Source organism: Trypanosoma brucei, chromosome 11 (genome assembly GCF_000210295.1).
Source record: "Trypanosoma brucei gambiense DAL972 chromosome 11, complete sequence".
Lineage (NCBI taxonomy): Eukaryota > Euglenozoa > Kinetoplastea > Trypanosomatida > Trypanosomatidae > Trypanosoma > Trypanosoma brucei.
The window spans coordinates 2,449,457-2,468,805 of record NC_026744.1 but is presented as its reverse complement, the minus strand read 5'-3'; the positions used below and the strand labels follow the sequence as shown (position 1 = coordinate 2,468,805).

Sequence of the window (19,349 nt, the reverse complement as noted above, 5' to 3'; positions counted from 1 at the left end):
AATTTTTCTGAGCCAAGTCAGGAAATATCAGTTGTGCTTTCCAGAAACTAGTAAGCAAAAAATCCGCCCTCTCCTGCTCATTTCACACATGTTTGCTCCAAACCCCTTCGCCCCGCATCGTCCAATGGGATGCATAACCGCACCCTCCGTTGTGCCAATGCACCAAATGTGTCTAACCTGGCCCCTACAGAAGTGTAATCGAGAAACTCCTCTGGGTCGCTGACAAACGGGGCCTATATAGAGTGGAAGGCAGCACCTGTAACAACGGTGTGTAGCCAACGTGAATCTCTCCAGTAGCTGGTATGTTCTAAATAATAAGCAATAAACTATCCATTGCTTTCCCACCTGCCACATCCTCCTCACTTCAATTTCACTCTAATGCATGTATGTACATACATATATATATATATATATATATATATATAGATGCGAGCTAATGACACGTTATTTTTTTCTTCTTGTTCATTCTAGCTCACACATCATCATCATTATCATCAAGCATCGCGCTCACCCCCTTGTTGTTTCGCTATTGTTTGTCATCATTTGAAACACCTTCTTTTTCCCTTCGAAACCAGAGCACACCATCACAGGCGCCTAAACACGATACTCCGAGTGTAGAAAAAGTTGTCTCCGCGGAAACCTGTTCTAAATATTGAATCTTCTGATTTCTTCAGGCGTGACTTGGGGTCCACACGGGGATCAAATCCATTGTAAGGATCCTCCCAGTACTCTACTGGTGGTGGCCGGTCTGGTATGTAACCAGCCGGAAGCCACATTTTGTCAATGATGAAGTGCTTCATCACCGGCTGCACACGTTTTTCCCTGAATGGACATGTCATTATGTAGCACATAGACACGCCAGTAGCTGGCCCCTCGTCGAATGTGTAACCCCGTCGCCCCACCGGTTTAAAGGGAACGGGGGGCATGCGTTGCCGCCACACATCTCGTTCCTTCTTCGCATTAATGCGCTCTTGATCGTATATGGTAGCAATGTATTCATTGCCAATGTCAGTTATCGCTAGCCCCGGAGTTCCATAACTCCCAGCCTTACTGGGTGATGTGTATATCTGCCGCGGTTTAACCTTCGGGAAGGGTTGCGGTCCGCGGGTCTGCGGGTGATCGGGCATGTGTATGTAGGGTTCTTGTTGGAGTAGGCCGTAGTTAGAGCCAAGTCCTTCGCCCTTCTTTGGGCGAAAAACACTTATGAAACCGGTAGCCGTTATGTATCGCTTACGATTTTCCATCTGCTCTCGACGTGCCATCGTTTCAGGATCGGGGTACCGGTCCCCGTTGTACACGTAACGGAATTCCTTATCGAACAATGCATCGGGGTAGTGACCTGTTTTGGGACGTGACGTCAAAAAGTTTACACCATGCAACCGTTCATCTACCACCTTCTTGGGACGATCGCCAAGGCAAAGATATGAGGGAATTGAAAAGACCATTGACTGTTCTTGCTATTTGTCCCTCTTGTTTTTTTTTTTCACAACAAGCAGTGCAGGCCGGAGGGCCACTACACAAATGATGGCAACCTTAGCCACTTGCTTCCTCCCCGCGGGGCTGTTGCGCCTCCCGATTACCACCGCACTGTCTCGGACAGTCAATCTTCAGTTACACGGTTAACTTACAGGGCCTAGACTAGTCGGTAGGTATTGACAACGAAAGCTTGGGGCTCAGCTTTCACGTCTGCCCGATTTCTGTATTTTTCCTTTGTACAACTATGTCGTAGTCAACAAAGCCTTCAATCAAACTGCAAGAGCTGCACCTCACCTGCTAGATTCGGTAGAAGTAACAAATGCTCCTCCAAGCGAACACTTGTGTATGCGCAGCTGATGGAAACGACAACCGCAACAATACCGAAGAGAAAAGAAGTTAAGTGGAATAATGTAGATGTTGTTAGCAGGTACAACACGAGTACAAAAAATAGACAAATAATGACAGAATGTGCTGCTCATGAGTGATTGCACCGCTCAGAGGGTGGAGTGCCGGAAAACAATAGGGAGTTACTGGAGTTGTGTTCTGTCACGCCGCGCTGTTCCCCACGCGCACACAGTATGCGAAGCGCAATGGTACTTGACCTGTGGGATGAGAAGTATTATCCCCTGTTCATCTAACAAATCGACCTCAGTCGAATCACATGGACGCCCACCACGGCCTCCATCGAAGTAAAAAAGGGCCCAATCCAACCGCTCACAACGCTGTTTTCAATACCCTCGAGCCCTTTAAAGATTCCAGACGGGTTTACTTCGTCCCGCTCGAGCGCAAAACAACATACACTACCATCCCCAGTGTGCACCGACACAGAACGTGGAAATGTGAGAGTGATGTCGTGCGACCGCCCAGCGGACGGTACCCCGCACGCCAGACGGTAAGAACAAACACTTAACCCGGCTTCTTCCAGGACCGCAAATAAACGTTGAATTGTTTCCCTTTGCCGATGTGTCTGCACGACAACAGCGCCACCGCAACCATTTGTAGCACTTAGGGCATCGTGCAAGGTCCTAACAAAAGGTTGAATCAGTGACACATCATATACACAGTCAGCAGCTAGAATGAGGTTGCACCCCCAATTTCGAAGCTTAACCTGGTTTTGTTCATGTTCTCTCCAATCGAGTAGTGCCACCGCGTGAAGTGGTCCTCCACTATTAGGGGTATCGGAGGTTACAGCCTCCGCCACCACTATATCTTGTAATGCCAAGTTGAATGTTATGTTGTCGACAAGCTCCTGCTGATACTCCGTGAGTATGCAACAACAAACCCTATCCTCATACGCACGCTGCCGCTTCAGCAAAAGTGGCAGCAGTCCGACACCGGCCCCCAATTCCAGTAGTCGGAGTTCTCCTTCCAGTGGAAACGGTACCACACTTGGGGACGGCTCCGACAACTCCCGCGCCAAAAGTTGAACAAGTACAAAGGCAGATGGCCAGAGTGCCAGTCCCACATTGGTGAATTGCCCAACAGCCAAACGGACAGAAACATACTTCTCGCTAGCGTTCGGGTCGAAATACGTCCGATAGCAAAATGACTTTTGATCACTGCGCCCGGAAAGCTCCATGTACTCAATATATGCTTCCATTAAATCTTGGTGGATGGGATCCTCTCCGTCAGGATCCTCAGCACCCGCCGTACCACTATGGATCTGCTCGAGCTCAAAGATGAAATGTTTCAAGAAAGCATATATGTTCGACGGCCGCGGTGGATACTTCTTGACCAGTGGGTTGCGGATAATCAGAGCAACACAGAGCTGTTGCGCAGCAGGCGAGCACCACGACATCCCACAAAGCTTGCAGTCTTCAATGAAAGCATCGAAAGTCTTTTGAGGCGGGGCCGATTGAAGAAATAATAGCAGCGACACCGGCGGATGCGGTGTGCAAGGTAGCGGCATGGTGGAAAACGGGACCTCAAAAACTCCACCAGTTTCCTTCGCTGCAGAAGCTCGGGTCTCTAAGACACGCCGCCGAGGTGCGCATGTAGAAAGACAAATGAAAGGACGGGGAAAATGGGCCAGCAAGTTGGTGAGGCAAACCAGCACTCGGTTGTTACAACCTTGAAGATCAATGCACGCACACACATCAACTTTCCAGAAATACGGAAAAAATACTGAATACGTACTGTGGCGGAGGTGTATTTGAGGAGATAGACTTCCGCGAACCTGCTGCCGGTGCTTTCAACTGGCACCCCAGAAACACGACTTAAAAGTGCACATTGAGAAGACCCCTAGCATCAGTTTTTTTACAATGATAGTGAATATTAGCACCAACGCCCCAGCCAAACAAAACCGAATATATTAGGGGAGAGAACTGATCGCAACGTAATATCATTTCCTCCCCTTACTGTTTTCCACAACTTTCTGAAGGTGTGTACGGGTAGCTCCACCAATGAGTAACTTTTGGATTCTCGGTTGATCAAAGCTGGTCGACTCTCCCCGTGCAGGGAAAGATGGCCATCCTGATCTTAATTTAGGTTGGTGTGCTAGTAACTTCCTAGTCAGCTGGCGGGGGGGGGGAAGAAATGGTTAGGGGCAAAGGAAGAAACACAGTAGCCGTACGTTTAACTTCGCAAGTCTACCTGAGCACCACACTAATGTCAAGCATTGCTCGAGATTTAGACCTCATTGCTCCGCCGCTGCAAATTGGTATCGACTGCTTATTTTTTTATTGTTTTTTTTTAAATAGATAAATTACGTGTTCTTTTTAGTCTCTTTTATTTCTTCTTGCTTCAAACTCAACCACTCGAAACTCAGTTTAAACGGTTAGAAGGAAACTGTTACACCCCAAGGTTCAGGGTTACAAAGAGATGGTACAATCAAGAGAGAACGGATGAAAAGGAGCCCAAGAAGAGCGCCAGCAACAACCACAAACGAAGACTCGGGCAACAAATTCCCAATGTAATGGAATTGAAGAACATCAGCTAATCGCCGACGTGTAGTTCTCCGATACTTTCACACAAAGCCGCCGTCATCGCTTCCCCCACATTTAAAAAAAAACGCTTTCTTTCTCTTCTTGCAGTCGTCTATCGGTGCTCCTCAACTCGCTATGCGAACCTCCGTCTCCTCTGTTCCTTCTATCATCTATTACACCCTGTCGTGGCACCCATGCTTGATCGCAACAAATCCCGCTCATTTAATACGAATCTGCAGGGTGTGTTACACCATCGCCATCATATTATTATGCAGTAACATGCACACATACGCATGTGAGGCACACAAATATTTATACATACTTGTGGTCCACCACCATTACTTCCGTGACTTGTGTTGTGACCGAAACTCACGAAGGCGTGCCGTTTCCTTCTTTGCCTTCTTGAGTCGCCGTTGGTATTCTTCCTCCTCAGCCTTTGACTCACGCAAGTGACGTTCACGGACTCGCTTCTTCGCCTCAACTTTTTTCCTCCACATCGCTTCTGTTTTTTCGTTTAATATGTCTAGCAGCGCTGTTCGGCGCATATCCCGTGGCTCTGGTGCAACTGTTGTTGCACCAGCAATTTGCTCCTGAAGTGCGGTGCTGCGTTTCAGGGGTATATATTCTTCCTTCAAACTGAAAGGTAACTTCAGCCTTTGGTTGCGCGAGAGGAGCACATCAGGGGTCTTACCCTTTCCATCACCGTCATCTACAGTCGCCCGGTTACGACGCCTAATTTCACGATATTCGGAGTCGCTCTTGGATTCCAACGGCACACCGTGCGCCCAACGCAACTCCCGCATGGGTCGCATCCCCACCCATTCCGCGTCCACGAGGTTGCGCTGGATTGAGCAATATTTAGGCGGCTCAACCATTTTCCATGCTCGGCAGAAGACGATATCGGAGGGGAAGATTTTGTCCTCAAAGGTTGCACGGATGAGGCCATTCTTTCCCTTCAAAACTGTCTTGACAATACCACGTATGCCGGCGACAGTTTTCAGCTTTGCCCCAACGTATTTCGCAGCCTCCAAGTCGCTGTTGAACATACCCTTGATAAATGCAGTGGTTTTCATGATCTTTTGTGGTGTGCCGATCAACTTTAACTTCTTTACAATGTTCGAGGCGAGGTCATTCCCAACAGTGTAGCCTGTGCAAGAAATGCGGAAGTTCGGCGAGCGCTGCTCACGCACGGGGATTGCAACGAAGCCAGTGTTCGCAGGTGCCACTGGGGCATAAAATGCAGCGGCACAGTGCATGTGCATTGGAGTGTACTTGAGGTACCGCATGCGGCCGTTAGGATCCTCAGTGGCCAGTATAGGTTGTGTCTGAAAGCGACGCCACCCCATAGAGAGCAAAAGCGGATCCTGTGCTTTGAGTATCTTTGGAAACCAGCGGTGGCGCTTTAACTTTGCGTGTACAACTTGAAACTGGTCCTCTCCAGCATTTACACCCCCGGCAATAATGGGGACTGAGGGGTCAAAAAGCTGCACAAACTCAACAGGGACATTTTCCAGCACAAAGCGTACATACAGCCCGCTAAAGTGGCCAACAAGTTTTATTTTATTCGTGATATCATGCCCCACTTCCTGTAACGCCGTGTCCAGTCGCTCCTTCTTTGCTTCGACGTCGCGTGTCATCTCGTGGTAGTGCGAGTACGTATTATTCTTTCCACTCATGTCGTATAACTCGTTGAAGGCCTTCTTCTTTGCCATTCTTTTCTGAAGCAACCGTTCTTGCTCCTCCGTCAGAGGCTTTCCACCTACTATCGCGGTCGTTTCCTCCATCTCGTCGTTGTGGTCGTCAGCAGTGTCGTTCTTCTTAGAAAAGTGGTTGGGGTCATAAAATTGGATGGCACTATCATCGTCGTCACGAAGAGCGGCAGATGATGTTTCTGCCCTTTTGGCGGATGCATCATGAGGTGCTAAGAATGTCGCAACAAGTCCATCTAATTCGGGGTCCGACAAAGCAGCACTATCAACCACAGCATCATCGCCCTCTTCGGCAAGAATGTCGCAGCAGCTGCCATCAGTCATATCGTCATTGTCTGCACCTTTCCTGCCTCCGGTTATACTGCCATATGCTTCGGCAGCCCTGAAATTCCTCATGTGAGGCACGGTCCCCTTGGACGTATGACCGACGTTTGCGAGTGCGTCCCGCGGCCGAAAGGCACCCCAGTCGGTGGTTTCTCCATCACCGTCCCACTCCTCTTCGTCGGTTTCGGCATTGCCCTCATCGTCAACGTTCTCTTCATGCTCATCCTTCACATTGGTGGAGTCAAGTGGCGCTTCACCACGGATAATGGCATCAAACTCCTCATCCTCGCTCTCATATCCTTTACTGCCTTCAGTCTCAGCACCGCTACTGGCAGCATCACCGACATCGTCATTTGGTGAATCCCAATTTCCCGTCACGAAGAGGTTTTTCAAACGGCGAAGCAAATCGGTGTTAGACCAGTCGTTACGGATAGTGTTCTCACGAACGGAATCGGGTGCTCCACGCCCCCGGGGCGCCAGCCCCGCTGCATCATCAGCACTAGGATTGTTGACACGAAGCCCGTCATCACCACCACCGGGACCGTAGAGTAACAAGTCCTTCTTCACTGCTGCTGCGGAGCTAGCCATCTCACCGCTATCCCAGTCGCTGTCGTCACTGCTTTCAGTTGCCTTTTCCTCTCCATCATCACTAACCGAAGTATTCGACCCCTTCACATCCCCCATGTCCAGTTCCATAGTATCCTCACCACGAAAAACAACTGGCCGGCGCACCACTTCAAGTGCAGTGGCGGCTGCATCGATCGGTTTCACGCGCTGGAGGTCCCGTATTAGTCGTAGACCCTCACCCGAACGCTCAATTGTGGACTTCTCTGCATCCTCTTGAATGTAAATTGCATCGTCATCGTACACAACACCACTGACATCACAGTAGGGAGCATATATTCTTTTTTGCTTCATACCGAGGTGGCGCATCTTATGCCCCTGTGATTTACTCTCGCCCCTGGCGTTTTTTTCGTCAAATGCACAGGGATCGTCCTGATGGGACAAATGCATGATGGGGAAATCGCCGAGTCCTGGGATGTGAACAAGCTGCTCCACCTTCATTGGCCTTCCCCGCGCGTAGCCATAGAACGCAATGGTACGATTGCACTTCTCATTGTCGACAACGTTTTGCGGAGCTGTGATGTCTTCGTAGCGGTCAACCACTACACAACTGTGCGTATTACGCCAATTTTGTATCTTCGGCTCTACACATATGAGCAGGCGGTGCAGCTTCAGTACATCGGTTGAACGGTACATCCCACGTACCATCGGCGCCAGACAAAGCACCTTGGCCCCTGCAGCCACCTCATGCCAAAAGCGGTGTCGTAAAAATCTCTTTTTTTTTCGTAGAGCTTTCCCTGTCTTCAATTGGTCAAGGTGCGAGACGATTCCGAACATACGAGGAAAACCGTGCACTTGCGCGATGTTCAAAAATTCAAATGTTTCCATTTCAAACCCAAAACTACCATCGACCATCAATAAAATCAGATCAGCAACTTTCGCTACGTCGCACATCGCCGTCAATGTATTGGGGCACTCAAGAAACGTCACACGGCGGCTACGCCCAGCAACAACAGTAATGAGCCCCCGTACCACCTGAACGTTACGGTTGCTGTAGAACTTCACCATGGAGCGAATGAGCGTTGACTTCCCCACACCTGGTGGACCAACAACAGCAACGAGCAGCGGTGGTTCTGCTACGACGTGCCGCAGGGTTTTGTCCACTACGGGAACATGTAATGCTGTTTCCCGCTTCTCAAGACTTCTCAGCAACTGCTGTCCCTTTCGGCTACTGGCTGTAGGTCCCTGAAAGGCCTTTGTATTGCTACCACGGTTAGGTTGGAGTTCGATACCCGCCTTTTTCTTACGGTACTCCTCCTTTTTCACCGCTTTACTGCCCACAACACGGGCCTTATGGCTTTTGTTCCTCTGCTGCTCGTCGTCGGCTCCCATTTCAACTACGGGCCCTCTCCTTAGCTATGTTAATATCGTAGGGGTAGCGCTAATGTGTCGCAATCCAAGGGCAGAAATTAAAAAAACTACTAAAAATAGCCCCTGTGATCTCTACAGATGCTTGCGTATAAATAAATACAACCGTATAATTTACTTGTCAAGCACCCTAACACAGAAACAGTAACTGAGCAGTTAGAGGGACGGCAGCTACGTGCTTCCCCTTAAACCTAAGTATGCGTACATGTGCGTTCGTTGTGGAATGCATAGGAAGGATTAGAAAGTGGGAGCGGGTGAAGGAAAGCGGGGTGAAGGGAAAAATCACGTGTGTCACACGAGCCACAATCCAAGAAGCAGATTTCCTTTAAATGGAAAAACATAGGTGGTTAGGGGAGGGAAGTAAGGGTAACATATATATGCCGCACTGCCCTTTGCCTCATCGTGTGTCCGCACCAGGGCATCGGGGTAAACCTTGTGATCTCTCCACAAAACACGGTAAGTTTTTTTGCCGTTACCCAAATAAAGGATGATGATCGTCGTATATATCACTGTGTGTCATGGCAGTCGCAGTGTGCAGCGAACATTTGAGAGGTTCCCCTTTTTGACCCCGAGATTTCTGACATGCCGTTGCAGTTCTCTCCGCGTGTATTTCCCTTAGACTCACTTCAACGAGGTAACCTTCAACAACTGAGGTCCATAGGTCGGCGCCCCATTTGTGTAAAGGGAACCCAATGAAGTATTGACTGAGGCAACACCAAATAACCGCGTTGAAGTTCGAGGGTGCCATACCTCGACAACGGTGCACATTGCCCACCCTTACAGTATGAAATCATCTGCCTTCTCCGCTTGCATTAGGCACTGAGAAACGAACCTGTCGTCAATAATAGAGGCGGGCTTTCCTCGTGTTATGAAGTCCCACGCGTTGCGCAGAACACCCCTGTCAAACGGACTCCGGCCACTAGGGTATATGTGTTTCAGACGCTCCCTTGTTGTTGTTGCTGTTAAAACACCAGCTATCACAGAAACAAACAAAGGCAGTGTCCCAAGAAGAAGGAAAACAGCCACAACCAGTGTTGTAACTAAAAGTGCATAGAGAAGAGGTGTCATCGCTTTGCATCCCTTACCCTTACTATCGGCGGCAGCGGCATCCATCCCACCCATGTTTTGCGAGACACAACTGCGAAGCACCAGCGCCGCAGTTGTGACCGTAAGTACCATAGTGGCGATGCAAATAAGGACAAACAAAAGGAACATACCGATGTTTCTACGGCCAACACACACGCCAATAACACCACAATGGTGATCCTGCTCATTAACGCACATTCCGCAGAAGTAGCAATGCGCTGCACGAAGTGGGCGATGAATCCCGCAGGCACTGCACCAACGCCGTTCCACGCTTTGTCCATTTACATCTTCCCAGGAACTCTCACGCTCCTGCTGCACCCCGCCCTCCACTTCCCGCGGCGATGGACCATCAGCTGCTAGGGAGGGAACGGAGTGGAAGGTTGGTCGCGCGTACCCAGGGTCGCTGTACACTGTTGCCCACAGTGATCCACAAAGGGGCAAAAACAGCATAAAGATAAGCTTCATATTGTGCCACAAGTGCGGTTCGCCCACAACGTGTGTAATGTATGTGAGGACGCCTGTAAACACGATCATAATGGTGAGTGGAACGGCAGAAGAGGTGGAAGTTTTAACCACAGGTATGTAAAAAGGGCCCACAACGGGAAACTCGCGACGAAAAAGACGGACATTGCCTACCTCCGCTACCGGTTTATCACCAAAGAAAAGATATTCAACACAGTAAACTAGAGGGTGCAGAAACCATATTTTATCTGATATCGCTTGGATACGGCGAGCCGAGAAGACCTCTTGTACTTCGCTGTACGGACCTTTTGACATGATATGTCTTTGCTCCTTGGTCATTTTGCTTATCAGCATGGCGACTTGGGCGCTTGCCGAGCCACCACTTGATTCCCTCACCTCCATAGAATAACACACTCCCCTGCTGCTAACGCTATCATCAAAACTGTGCTTGGGAAGGACACCGGGGTCATCTGGGGTTAGTGGCTCCGAGGGGTTCTGCAGATTAATGTGTGTATGGCACAAATAACATTTCACACCGTAAATATTGGCACTCTTACAACTAAACGAAACAGTGTTGCTACACACCGGACAAAGAACACAGTACTGGTGCCCAACTACCGGGAGACGGAACCCCGTCATTCCTTCACCCAGTGCAGAGAAGCGAATTCCCTCTGATGCCAATAATGTTAATATATTTTTTTATTTATATTTTTCAATACTTTTTTGTATCGCCACCAATGCACCACAATATCTGTTGCGAAAGAAAGATTGTGGGAACAAAACAAAGAGCACTGTTTGGATCCGCAACAAAGATAGAATCGACCAAGCAGTAAAAGGCAGCATGTGACATAGAGGTTTCAACAAAAAGCCCCAAACGGCGTAAATACCCGGCGTCACAGCCTCAATCGGCACCAGGTACGTAGCAAAAGTGGTGTCGCAACCTGTTCCATAAGAGCAAAAAGTCAAACACATTTTTTTGCAGGGAAATCTCACTCACAAAGAAAACATGACCCCTTACTTGCTTTCCCGCACGCACACAGATCACCACGGTATGCTTTCGCGCCGGATCTTACTCCTTTGGAGCTGGTACTCATTTCCCTTACACCAGCGGGCACAAAGCGAGCACTGCAAGAAGAACACACCACAGTTGATACAACATGTGCCGGGAACTCCCCCGCTGAGCAAAATGGACACGACACATTTTTCTGCCCCTTGCTAGGAGTGTCGGCAGTAAAAGCATTTTGTCTTCTACCGAACGTGGATTGCTTTCCACGCATTTGTGCGGGTTGCGTCGTCGAAGGGTGACGGGACGCGCCAGCAGTAGGAGAGGAAATCGGTATACTAATCAAATCATCATTATCATCATCTGATATATCAAACATCCCGAAAAGCTCCTTTAAACTACAAGGAACTGACCGCTGTTTCCCGCCGTTGGCACCGGGTTTGTGTGAACCAGGTGTTTGCCGCTGCCCAGCAAAATGCGATCTTACTCGCGAGGTCCCTTGTTTCTCCGCCTCAACGCCATCGTCGTCGCTACCTGATACATCAAAAGTGGGAAGTGGTTTGGCCCGCTTCGCCACTGATGGTGGTGGTGACAGTGGATGAGAAGTGTCGCCGTCAAACTTGTTGAAGATGTCCGGGGGTAGCGGTACCTCCGCGAAATCATCCCGAAACGAACGGTGTTCACCACTCTCTGTCGGACGGCGGTGTTGAGCTCGACTATCGTTCGCTGAATGACTGCTGCTTGTGGGAGTCGTCGGTGATGGCACTGGGGGTTTCCACCATGAAGGTGGTGGCGGGGGACCCCCAGCCGACGATGGCGGCTTTGCTGTCCTTGCTGCAGTTGCCGGTTTCGCTGATGTTGGGGCTGGTTTTGATTCCCGTGGATCTGGTTTGGACTGCAGGGGCCTGAGTGCCGTTTCAAACGCCTGTTGCACTAACTGAAAGGCTTCATGTGCACTAGGATGAGGATTCTTGTCGGGATGGGTGCGCAACGCCATGAGCTTATACGCCTTTTTCAGCGCCCCTTCTTCAAGCAGAGCATTGTTGCCGAATAGGATCGCTGCCTCCCCTTTGGACATAAGTATACGCTGAACAAGGTCATCACCGGTTAATCCCACCACTGCCGATGCCATCGGAAAACAATTTTTCGACGCACAGGCAACAAGCGGGCTGATGCTGGAAAGATGGCCTGCAGCACTTGCCTTCTCCAGTCTTGTTCTGCAACTCTCACCAAGGCGCGGCCACTAAAAGTATAGTCGCATGCATGTGCACGCAGTTACATGAGAAATAAATGAAGGTGGACAAACTAGACAGTGGGATGGAAAATATATATATAACAGTAATATTTATTGGTTCTCGTTTTTATGCCCTTCACGATCAATGTTAAGCATCCAAACTCCCTTCTTTCCCCCCTTAGTTGCTCGCATGGGCGGCAAATCTCCTGTTGTTTATTCACGCCTAACTGTGAGAGTTGGTGACTGAGGGGGGAATATACAAATCGCAAGCGCCCAGCGAAAGCCATTCGCACATCCAAAGGCCGCTTCGTCAATCACAATATTCCGGTATGAATATTGAAGCCGCGTCACTATTCTATTTTTTAAAAAAAGGGACGTTAGTTGAAGCAGACGGGCACACGCCCACGTACATAAGTGGGTGGGAAACGCAAAGGCCGCTCAACCATCGAGGAGGAGCCCCAATCCCTTGACAATGTCAACTCAGTAATGCAGCACACTGGCCCGCGCAGTTTCACGTTTCTCTATCTCAGCTATTGCTTCCTGCAACCCCTTGTATGTAATGGCGTAGAGTATGGATATGGGAATGTCGTTCTCCGGTTGCATGTCGTATTGTGGACGACAACGGTACGCCACAACCGCAACATGTTTCTCCCTGAACTCGTAGAGCACAGAATCCTCTTCACGCCAAAAAACATATCGCTTCATGTCCAACTCCTCATGTTGTTGAGTCACTGTTCGTTTCTTCCTCTTTTGAGGTAACGATTTATCTCTGCCTTCTTTACGGTCTGCGGCTGATGCCTCGGCACCTGTATCAGCACTAGGACTGTCGGTCGCCCGTTGAATCTTGGAAAGGACAGCAAAAATACAGGGGAACGTCGCATGAATTACGTCTTTCCCCTGCTTCGACTTAAGATTCTCTTCTACCCTCCTTCCGAAGGTTTCCTCAAAGCGTTTTGCGAGGTCAGTCAGAATATGGGAGGTTAACTCCAGCGGGACGTTGCGAATGTACTCACCAACGAGAAAAACACATTTCGCTCGGCCTGTTTTTTCTTCAAGCGTTGTGAGGAGTTCCGTTGGGAGAACCCCTGGGGATACCGTGCGCCAGACATCAGTTTTCAACAGATTCAGCAGGGAACCTAACCGAGAATCGTGAGCAAGGTCGAGAACACTGGCCACACCATAGACGTCCTCCTCCACTCCCCCCTCTTCCTCACCCCCACTGCTGGCGATGTCATCGTTGCAGACATAATCATTGCTGATCTTCACAATGCATGTGAAAGGGCTCTTCAGAAACGCAGTGCCTAAGTCCTCTCGGTCTACCTCATTCATCCTATCGGGACAAAACTGATCCATGAGGTGCATGATGGCATTCACATCCTGCTCCCTGATATCGAATACGCCAAAGTCAACATCCACAACCGTCACATCGCCGCTATCCGCTTCATCGTCATCGACGCTGCTCGCGTCAGATGACGTGGCATCACAGTCAGTAAGGCTAGCTACCGAAGAAGAATGGTTTCCATCGTCCCCCATTCTGCGGCTGAAGAACTCGTTACTAGCACAGCTGTCCGAATCCTCGTGGCAGTCACCGTAGTCCTCAATGACTTGCTCCAAGTAAGCATGTGACGGAGGTGTGAGAAAACTAGCGTCAGGCTGACGGTGGCGCTTAGGCATTATTAAGCGCTCTCTCTGTTTTTCCGCTGTATTTTCCTGCTTCCTTCACTTCACCACTTTCTATTACCTCAAATACGATTCTCTCAGCGCCCCTCCCCTCCCCATGAATATGTACGATCAGAAAAGGAGAGTTCAAATACCGTTTAAACGCAACAGCAAGTGACCCTGTACAAAACTAGCTTAAGAAACAGTAATAATTAAGTGCGAATTAACACAGCCGCACTCCTCTTGGTATCTTGCAGGTCCCGAAGAACACCACAACACTTCATTCCACACCAGCGCCCCGGCCTCTCTCAAAGCCCGGTTCGAAACGAGAAACGGCAGCTTCCTTCCGACATCAGCCCCCACCACAAGAAATAAAAGAGCTGCATGGTCCAACGCAGACACATAAAAAGCAGCGGGACGCAAAACACCACTCTGTCACACCTTCAATCCACAAGCCCACAACCACACGCGAATCACATCACACCAGTGCACGGATGCAGGCAACACCCTGAACCACGAAACAAACCGAAAAAAAAACTACTACCACCTTAACACGCAAATAAGTGAATAACCAAGAAACACAATGGAGGGATGCAGATAATAGAAGTGGTAAGGGACGAGGAAAACAACGACGTGGAACATTATCTAATAAATCAGCAGAATAATTACCTAAAAGAATTCCCAAAAGCATGAGACATCACCACAGTTCGTCGGGTAAAAAAAAAAATGAAACCCAGACATAGGGGACACAAACCTTAAGAAAGACTACAAAATTAAAATCCTAATAAAACAGAAATGTACGCCAACCAAACGACCAAACAACCAATCACCAATCGTCATCCATGCGTTTCCGTGCAAACACAATATTGCTCTTGGATTCCGCTGACTGAGAAGACATTTGTTCAAGAATTTCCCGCACCATTTCATCAGAAACGGGCGGTTGTAGCTTGCCTTGGCGAACAGCTTGTATGATATAAGATTCCACAGCTGTTGCACGATCAGCTTTCACCTGACTCAGTCGGGTCAGGCGTTCCCTTCCTTCAGCAGACACAACGGCGCGCAAAATACTTTCTTTCTGTTCTCTCATTGCTTCCTGCTTTTCCTCCTGCGCTTGTTGCTTCATCAGCAACTGTTGTGCCTGTTCTTCGCTAATAGGGACACGGGACATAGTGGACAATGAAAAAACCTAACATTAAAAAAAAGGAAAAAACAAAAAAAAAAGCAACATAGAAAAAGACAAAGAAAAAAAACAGGATTTTAAAATATATACATATTCACAAAACAATTTAGAATTAGATCCATTTTCCAATACAGGCCATCAACGCAGCGCCAAGCCAAAGAGCCGCAAACATCCCAAAGCATCTGAAGAAACGTCTTACCTTATCCTTCCCAGCATGTTTCTGCATATCCGATGGGAAGTCACTCAACATGAGGCAGAAAGCAAGGTACAGCAGCATCCCACCACACACAGCACTGGTGACCGCCTGTGTAATCACGAACGCGGTTCCTACCATCGACACATTCCAAATCGCAATCGTGCCAACGGCAATTGCGGTGCCCAGGGGCGCAGAGACAGAGAAGAGTAGTGCAAACAGCATTTCAAGCTTCAAGCTCAACTCTGCATCCACCAGACGCGCGCCCAGAGCAAGGCCCTCCAACATCTGATGAAAAACCAGAGCCCAAGTAAAGTTTTGGTCTCCGCATTTCTTGCGATACCGACTGCCACCCGACAAACACACTGTGCACAGTTACCGCAAACTCCATAAACATTGCAGAAAAAAGACGTTTAGTCCTCGACTGTGGCATGCCGACAGCGTAGTGGCAGTGATGACCATCGTACGCATCAAGAGCAGCCGGGGCCGCTTGAGCTTCTTCGGCATCGATATCCTCATGCGGAACAACTGCCGAAGTATCACTATAAACCATTTCATCCCGACGAACACAAAAACCAGAAAGGACGTCCACCATGTGCAACAGCAACGCTCCAGCCACAGCAAACAGAAATGCATATGCCTCATATGATTCGCGAAACGACTCCGGAACACAATCTTCCTGTAGTTGTAAAATAGATTCATTAATCATGTGGATAGTCGACACTGACAGTAGCACTCCAGCTGCAATGCACTTGCCAAGGACAAGCGCAAACGGAGGAAGCCGCAGTGCCGGCACGTACTTTCCGATTATCGGTATCAGCGTGCCCAGAAACGACGCAATCAACACAACAAAGATCGCCACAACATGCAGTCCAATGGAATACGTGCCATGACCACTTTCACACCCGCCGTGAGTGTCTCCATCAATTCCATCGTCGACCACTCCGTGGGTGTGATCGTCATGATGATGATGATGCAAGGCGGGCACTTGGCATCCCATAGACGTTAGCGTCGTCTGTAGGGAAGTGATATTCGAAAGCAATGCACCACATTCGGTGGTCTCGTTATTAACGTTAGCCATCGCTCTGACTGTATCACAAAAAGAGGAAGTGTGTTTTTGCTGAGATTAGCTAAGGCAGCACCAACCGAAACCTGACTGTCACTTTATGGTATCTACACACACCAAAAAGAAAAAGGTGAAAAAGGGACAGCAAACATAGAAAAAGAATCAATGGGCAAAAAGGGTAAGAAGGAATGCTTAGCGAGAGCGTACATAGACACAAATGTTGTAAGAATATTTAAAAAAAAACAAAATAATAATTGAAAAACGACAAAAACGACTACAAACATGATGTAAAAAATAAGCCCGTCCGTCGTACCCTCTACAGTCAGATATCCGCTAAATCACTATTTAAATATACGCGCAGGCAGACACTCAAACGCGCATTGACGCACACAGAAACACATGCACACACATCCATACGCATGCATATATTCGCACACCACGCGTCTGCAGCTTCGTCCCCCGCACCAGCACGGTAGAGTAACTACGAGGATGGTGGGCATTATTAAAACGAGAAAAAAACGTTGACAATAAAAAAAACACTGAAATTTACGTATACTGAGTTGAACTTTGTAGTACAGTTGTATGTTATAAAACAAAAAAACGGAGCACATATGCTCATGTATGTACTCGTGCAGGTCCCTCCTGAAGGCAGGGTAGATGTTTGGAAACATGTACTAAGCATACACACGTATATATACATATACATATATGTATGTACATGCACAAGCACACCTCAAGAACAACTCTAACGCATGCAACAGGTAGGGCACAATGGCTCACCGGACCACGCAACACACGTGCGGGAGCATCATTACAACTGAAAAAGGGGGCTGGAAAAAGAGTACGAGGAAAACAGAAAATGAAGTGGGCAATCCATTGGCACACACATGAACAGTGGGTGCTTAGATCCACTTTCCAATAAAGGCCATTAACGCAGCGCCAAACCAAAGAGCCGCAAACATCCCAAAGCATCTGAAGAAACGTCTTACCTTATCCTTCCCAGCATGTTTCTGCATATCCGATGGGAAGTCACTCAACATGAGGCAGAAAGCAAGGTACAGCAGCATCCCACCACACACAGCACTGGTGACCGCCTGTGTAATCACGAACGCGGTTCCTACCATCGACACATTCCAAATCGCAATCGTGCCAACGGCAATTGCGGTGCCCAGGGGCGCAGAGACAGAGAAGAGTAGTGCAAACAGCATTTCAAGCTTCAAGCTCAACTCTGCATCCACCAGACGCGCGCCCAGAGCAAGGCCCTCCAACATCTGATGAAAAACCAGAGCCACAAGTAAAGTTTTGGTCTCCGCATCCCTTGCGATACCGACTGCCAGCCCGACAAACACACTGTGCACAGTTACCGCAAACTCCATAAACATTGCAGCGACGAGACGTTTAGTCCTCGACTGTGGCATGCCGACAGCGTAGTGGCAGTGATGACCATCGTACGCATCAAGAGCAGCCGGGGCCGCTTGAGCTTCTTCGGCATCGGGTTGACCCTCAGGTTTGTTGGTGCTGGAATCGCTCTTATTTGTCACATATTTATCCACAATGACGTCCACCATCTGCATTAACAACGCTCCAGCCACAGCAAACAGAAATGCATATGCCTCATATGATTCGCGAAACGACTCCGGAACACAATCTTCCTGTAGCTGTAAAATAGATTCATTAATCATGTGGATAGTCGACACTGACAGTAGCACTCCAGCTGCAATGCACTTGCCAAGGACAAGCGCAAACGGAGGAAGCCGCAGTGCCGGCACGTACTTTCCGATTATCGGTATCAGCGTGCCCAGAAACGACGCAATCAACACAACAAAGATCGCCACAACATGCAGTCCAATGGAATACGTGCCATGACCACTTTCACACCCGCCGTGAGTGTCTCCATCAATTCCATCGTCGACCACTCCGTGGGTGTGATCGTCATGATGATGATGATGGGATGGTGGCCTGGTCATGCGTGTGATGATGCAAGGCGGGCACTTGGCATCCCATAGACGTTAGCGTCGTCTGTAGGGAAGTGATATTCGAAAGCAATGCACCACATTCGGTGGTCTCGTTATTAACGTTAGCCATCGCTCTGACTGTATCACAAAAAGAGGAAGTGTGTTTTTGCTGAGATTAGCTAAGGCAGCACCAACCGAAACCTGACTGTCACTTTATGGTATCTACACACACCAAAAAGAAAAAGGGACAGCAAACATAGAAAAAGAATCAATGGGCAAAAAGGGTAAGAAGGAATGCTTAGCGAGAGCGTGCAGAAACAATGGGGCACTAAGGGATGGGAACAGCAGCAATGCGATACATTTGCCACCATCCCATCCACAACTGCGCACACACAGACACACACCAGCACCAGCACCAGCACAGAAAGAAAGCAGGGGAAGAAATAGTCTCATGTGGAAAATAAGCCCGTCCGTCGTACCCTCTACAGTCAGATATCCGCTAAATCACTATTTAAATATACGCGCAGGCAGACACTCAAACGCGCATTGACGCACACAGAAACACATGCACACACATCCATACGCATGCATATATTCGTACACCACGCGTCTGCAGCTTCGTCCCCCGCACCAGCACGGTAGAGTAACTACGAGGATGGTGGGCATTGCTATTTAAAAATACTAATAAATGAACAAACGAACATAAAGTAGTAAAATGTGGATGTACGCAGTTGTATATTGTAACTAAATCAAGGACAAGCGTAAACACAGCACATATGCTCATGTATGTACTCGTGCAGGTCCCTCCTGAAGGCAGGGTAGATGTTTGGAAACATGTACGCAACACACACGCATACAAACACGTGAGCAATTGCTTATGCTTCGCACCGCTAAACATCTGACACTCAGTCCGCATACGCTCAAACCTACGCACACACGAAGAGCACAACTCCTCTCACTCCCAACTCGGCGCTAGCTCAAGAAACACACACACGTATATATACATATACATATATGTATGTACATGCACAAGCACACCTCAAGAACAACTCTAACGCATGCAACAGGTAGGGCACAATGGCTCAC

At 48.7% G+C, this 19,349-nt stretch overlaps 10 protein-coding genes across 10 annotated transcripts; all 10 read right to left on the bottom strand.

Moving 5' to 3' along the window:
• Positions 1-27: 27 nt before the first annotated feature.
• TbgDal_XI10170 (hypothetical protein, unlikely) lies at positions 28-354 on the bottom strand (the record flags this gene model as incomplete). Its single annotated transcript, XM_011781860.1, has 1 exon — positions 28-354. The coding sequence occupies one exon, from the start codon at positions 352-354 to the stop codon at positions 28-30; it is 327 nt and encodes a 108-aa protein (XP_011780162.1).
• Positions 355-584: 230 nt separating this feature from the next.
• TbgDal_XI10160 (hypothetical protein, conserved) lies at positions 585-1,262 on the bottom strand (the record flags this gene model as incomplete). The annotated part of the gene is made up of 1 exon (XM_011781859.1): positions 585-1,262. One exon carries the CDS (start codon positions 1,260-1,262, stop codon positions 585-587), a length of 678 nt encoding a protein of 225 aa, XP_011780161.1.
• An 848-nt stretch (positions 1,263-2,110) lies between these two features.
• TbgDal_XI10150 (hypothetical protein, conserved) lies at positions 2,111-3,385 on the bottom strand (the record flags this gene model as incomplete). The annotated part of the gene is made up of 1 exon (XM_011781858.1): positions 2,111-3,385. One exon carries the CDS (start codon positions 3,383-3,385, stop codon positions 2,111-2,113), a length of 1,275 nt encoding a protein of 424 aa, XP_011780160.1.
• A 1,353-nt stretch (positions 3,386-4,738) lies between these two features.
• On the bottom strand, positions 4,739-8,389 carry TbgDal_XI10140 (hypothetical protein, conserved; the record flags this gene model as incomplete). Its single annotated transcript, XM_011781857.1, has 1 exon — positions 4,739-8,389. The coding sequence occupies one exon, from the start codon at positions 8,387-8,389 to the stop codon at positions 4,739-4,741; it is 3,651 nt and encodes a 1,216-aa protein (XP_011780159.1).
• Positions 8,390-9,202: 813 nt separating this feature from the next.
• On the bottom strand, positions 9,203-10,612 carry TbgDal_XI10130 (hypothetical protein, conserved; the record flags this gene model as incomplete). The annotated part of the gene is made up of 1 exon (XM_011781856.1): positions 9,203-10,612. The coding sequence occupies one exon, from the start codon at positions 10,610-10,612 to the stop codon at positions 9,203-9,205; it is 1,410 nt and encodes a 469-aa protein (XP_011780158.1).
• Positions 10,613-10,962: 350 nt separating this feature from the next.
• TbgDal_XI10120 (hypothetical protein, conserved) lies at positions 10,963-12,108 on the bottom strand (the record flags this gene model as incomplete). The annotated part of the gene is made up of 1 exon (XM_011781855.1): positions 10,963-12,108. One exon carries the CDS (start codon positions 12,106-12,108, stop codon positions 10,963-10,965), a length of 1,146 nt encoding a protein of 381 aa, XP_011780157.1.
• A 582-nt stretch (positions 12,109-12,690) lies between these two features.
• Positions 12,691-13,884, bottom strand: TbgDal_XI10110 (hypothetical protein, conserved; the record flags this gene model as incomplete). The annotated part of the gene is made up of 1 exon (XM_011781854.1): positions 12,691-13,884. One exon carries the CDS (start codon positions 13,882-13,884, stop codon positions 12,691-12,693), a length of 1,194 nt encoding a protein of 397 aa, XP_011780156.1.
• An 811-nt stretch (positions 13,885-14,695) lies between these two features.
• Positions 14,696-15,037, bottom strand: TbgDal_XI10100 (hypothetical protein, conserved; the record flags this gene model as incomplete). Its single annotated transcript, XM_011781853.1, has 1 exon — positions 14,696-15,037. One exon carries the CDS (start codon positions 15,035-15,037, stop codon positions 14,696-14,698), a length of 342 nt encoding a protein of 113 aa, XP_011780155.1.
• A 124-nt stretch (positions 15,038-15,161) lies between these two features.
• Positions 15,162-16,323, bottom strand: TbgDal_XI10090 (cation transporter, putative; the record flags this gene model as incomplete). Its single annotated transcript, XM_011781852.1, is given in 2 exon segments — positions 15,162-15,548; positions 15,550-16,323. Coding segments are annotated over 2 exon segments (1,161 nt in total).
• An 887-nt stretch (positions 16,324-17,210) lies between these two features.
• On the bottom strand, positions 17,211-18,393 carry TbgDal_XI10080 (cation transporter, putative; the record flags this gene model as incomplete). Its single annotated transcript, XM_011781851.1, is given in 2 exon segments — positions 17,211-18,275; positions 18,271-18,393. Coding segments are annotated over 2 exon segments (1,188 nt in total).
• Positions 18,394-19,349: the final 956 nt, after the last annotated feature.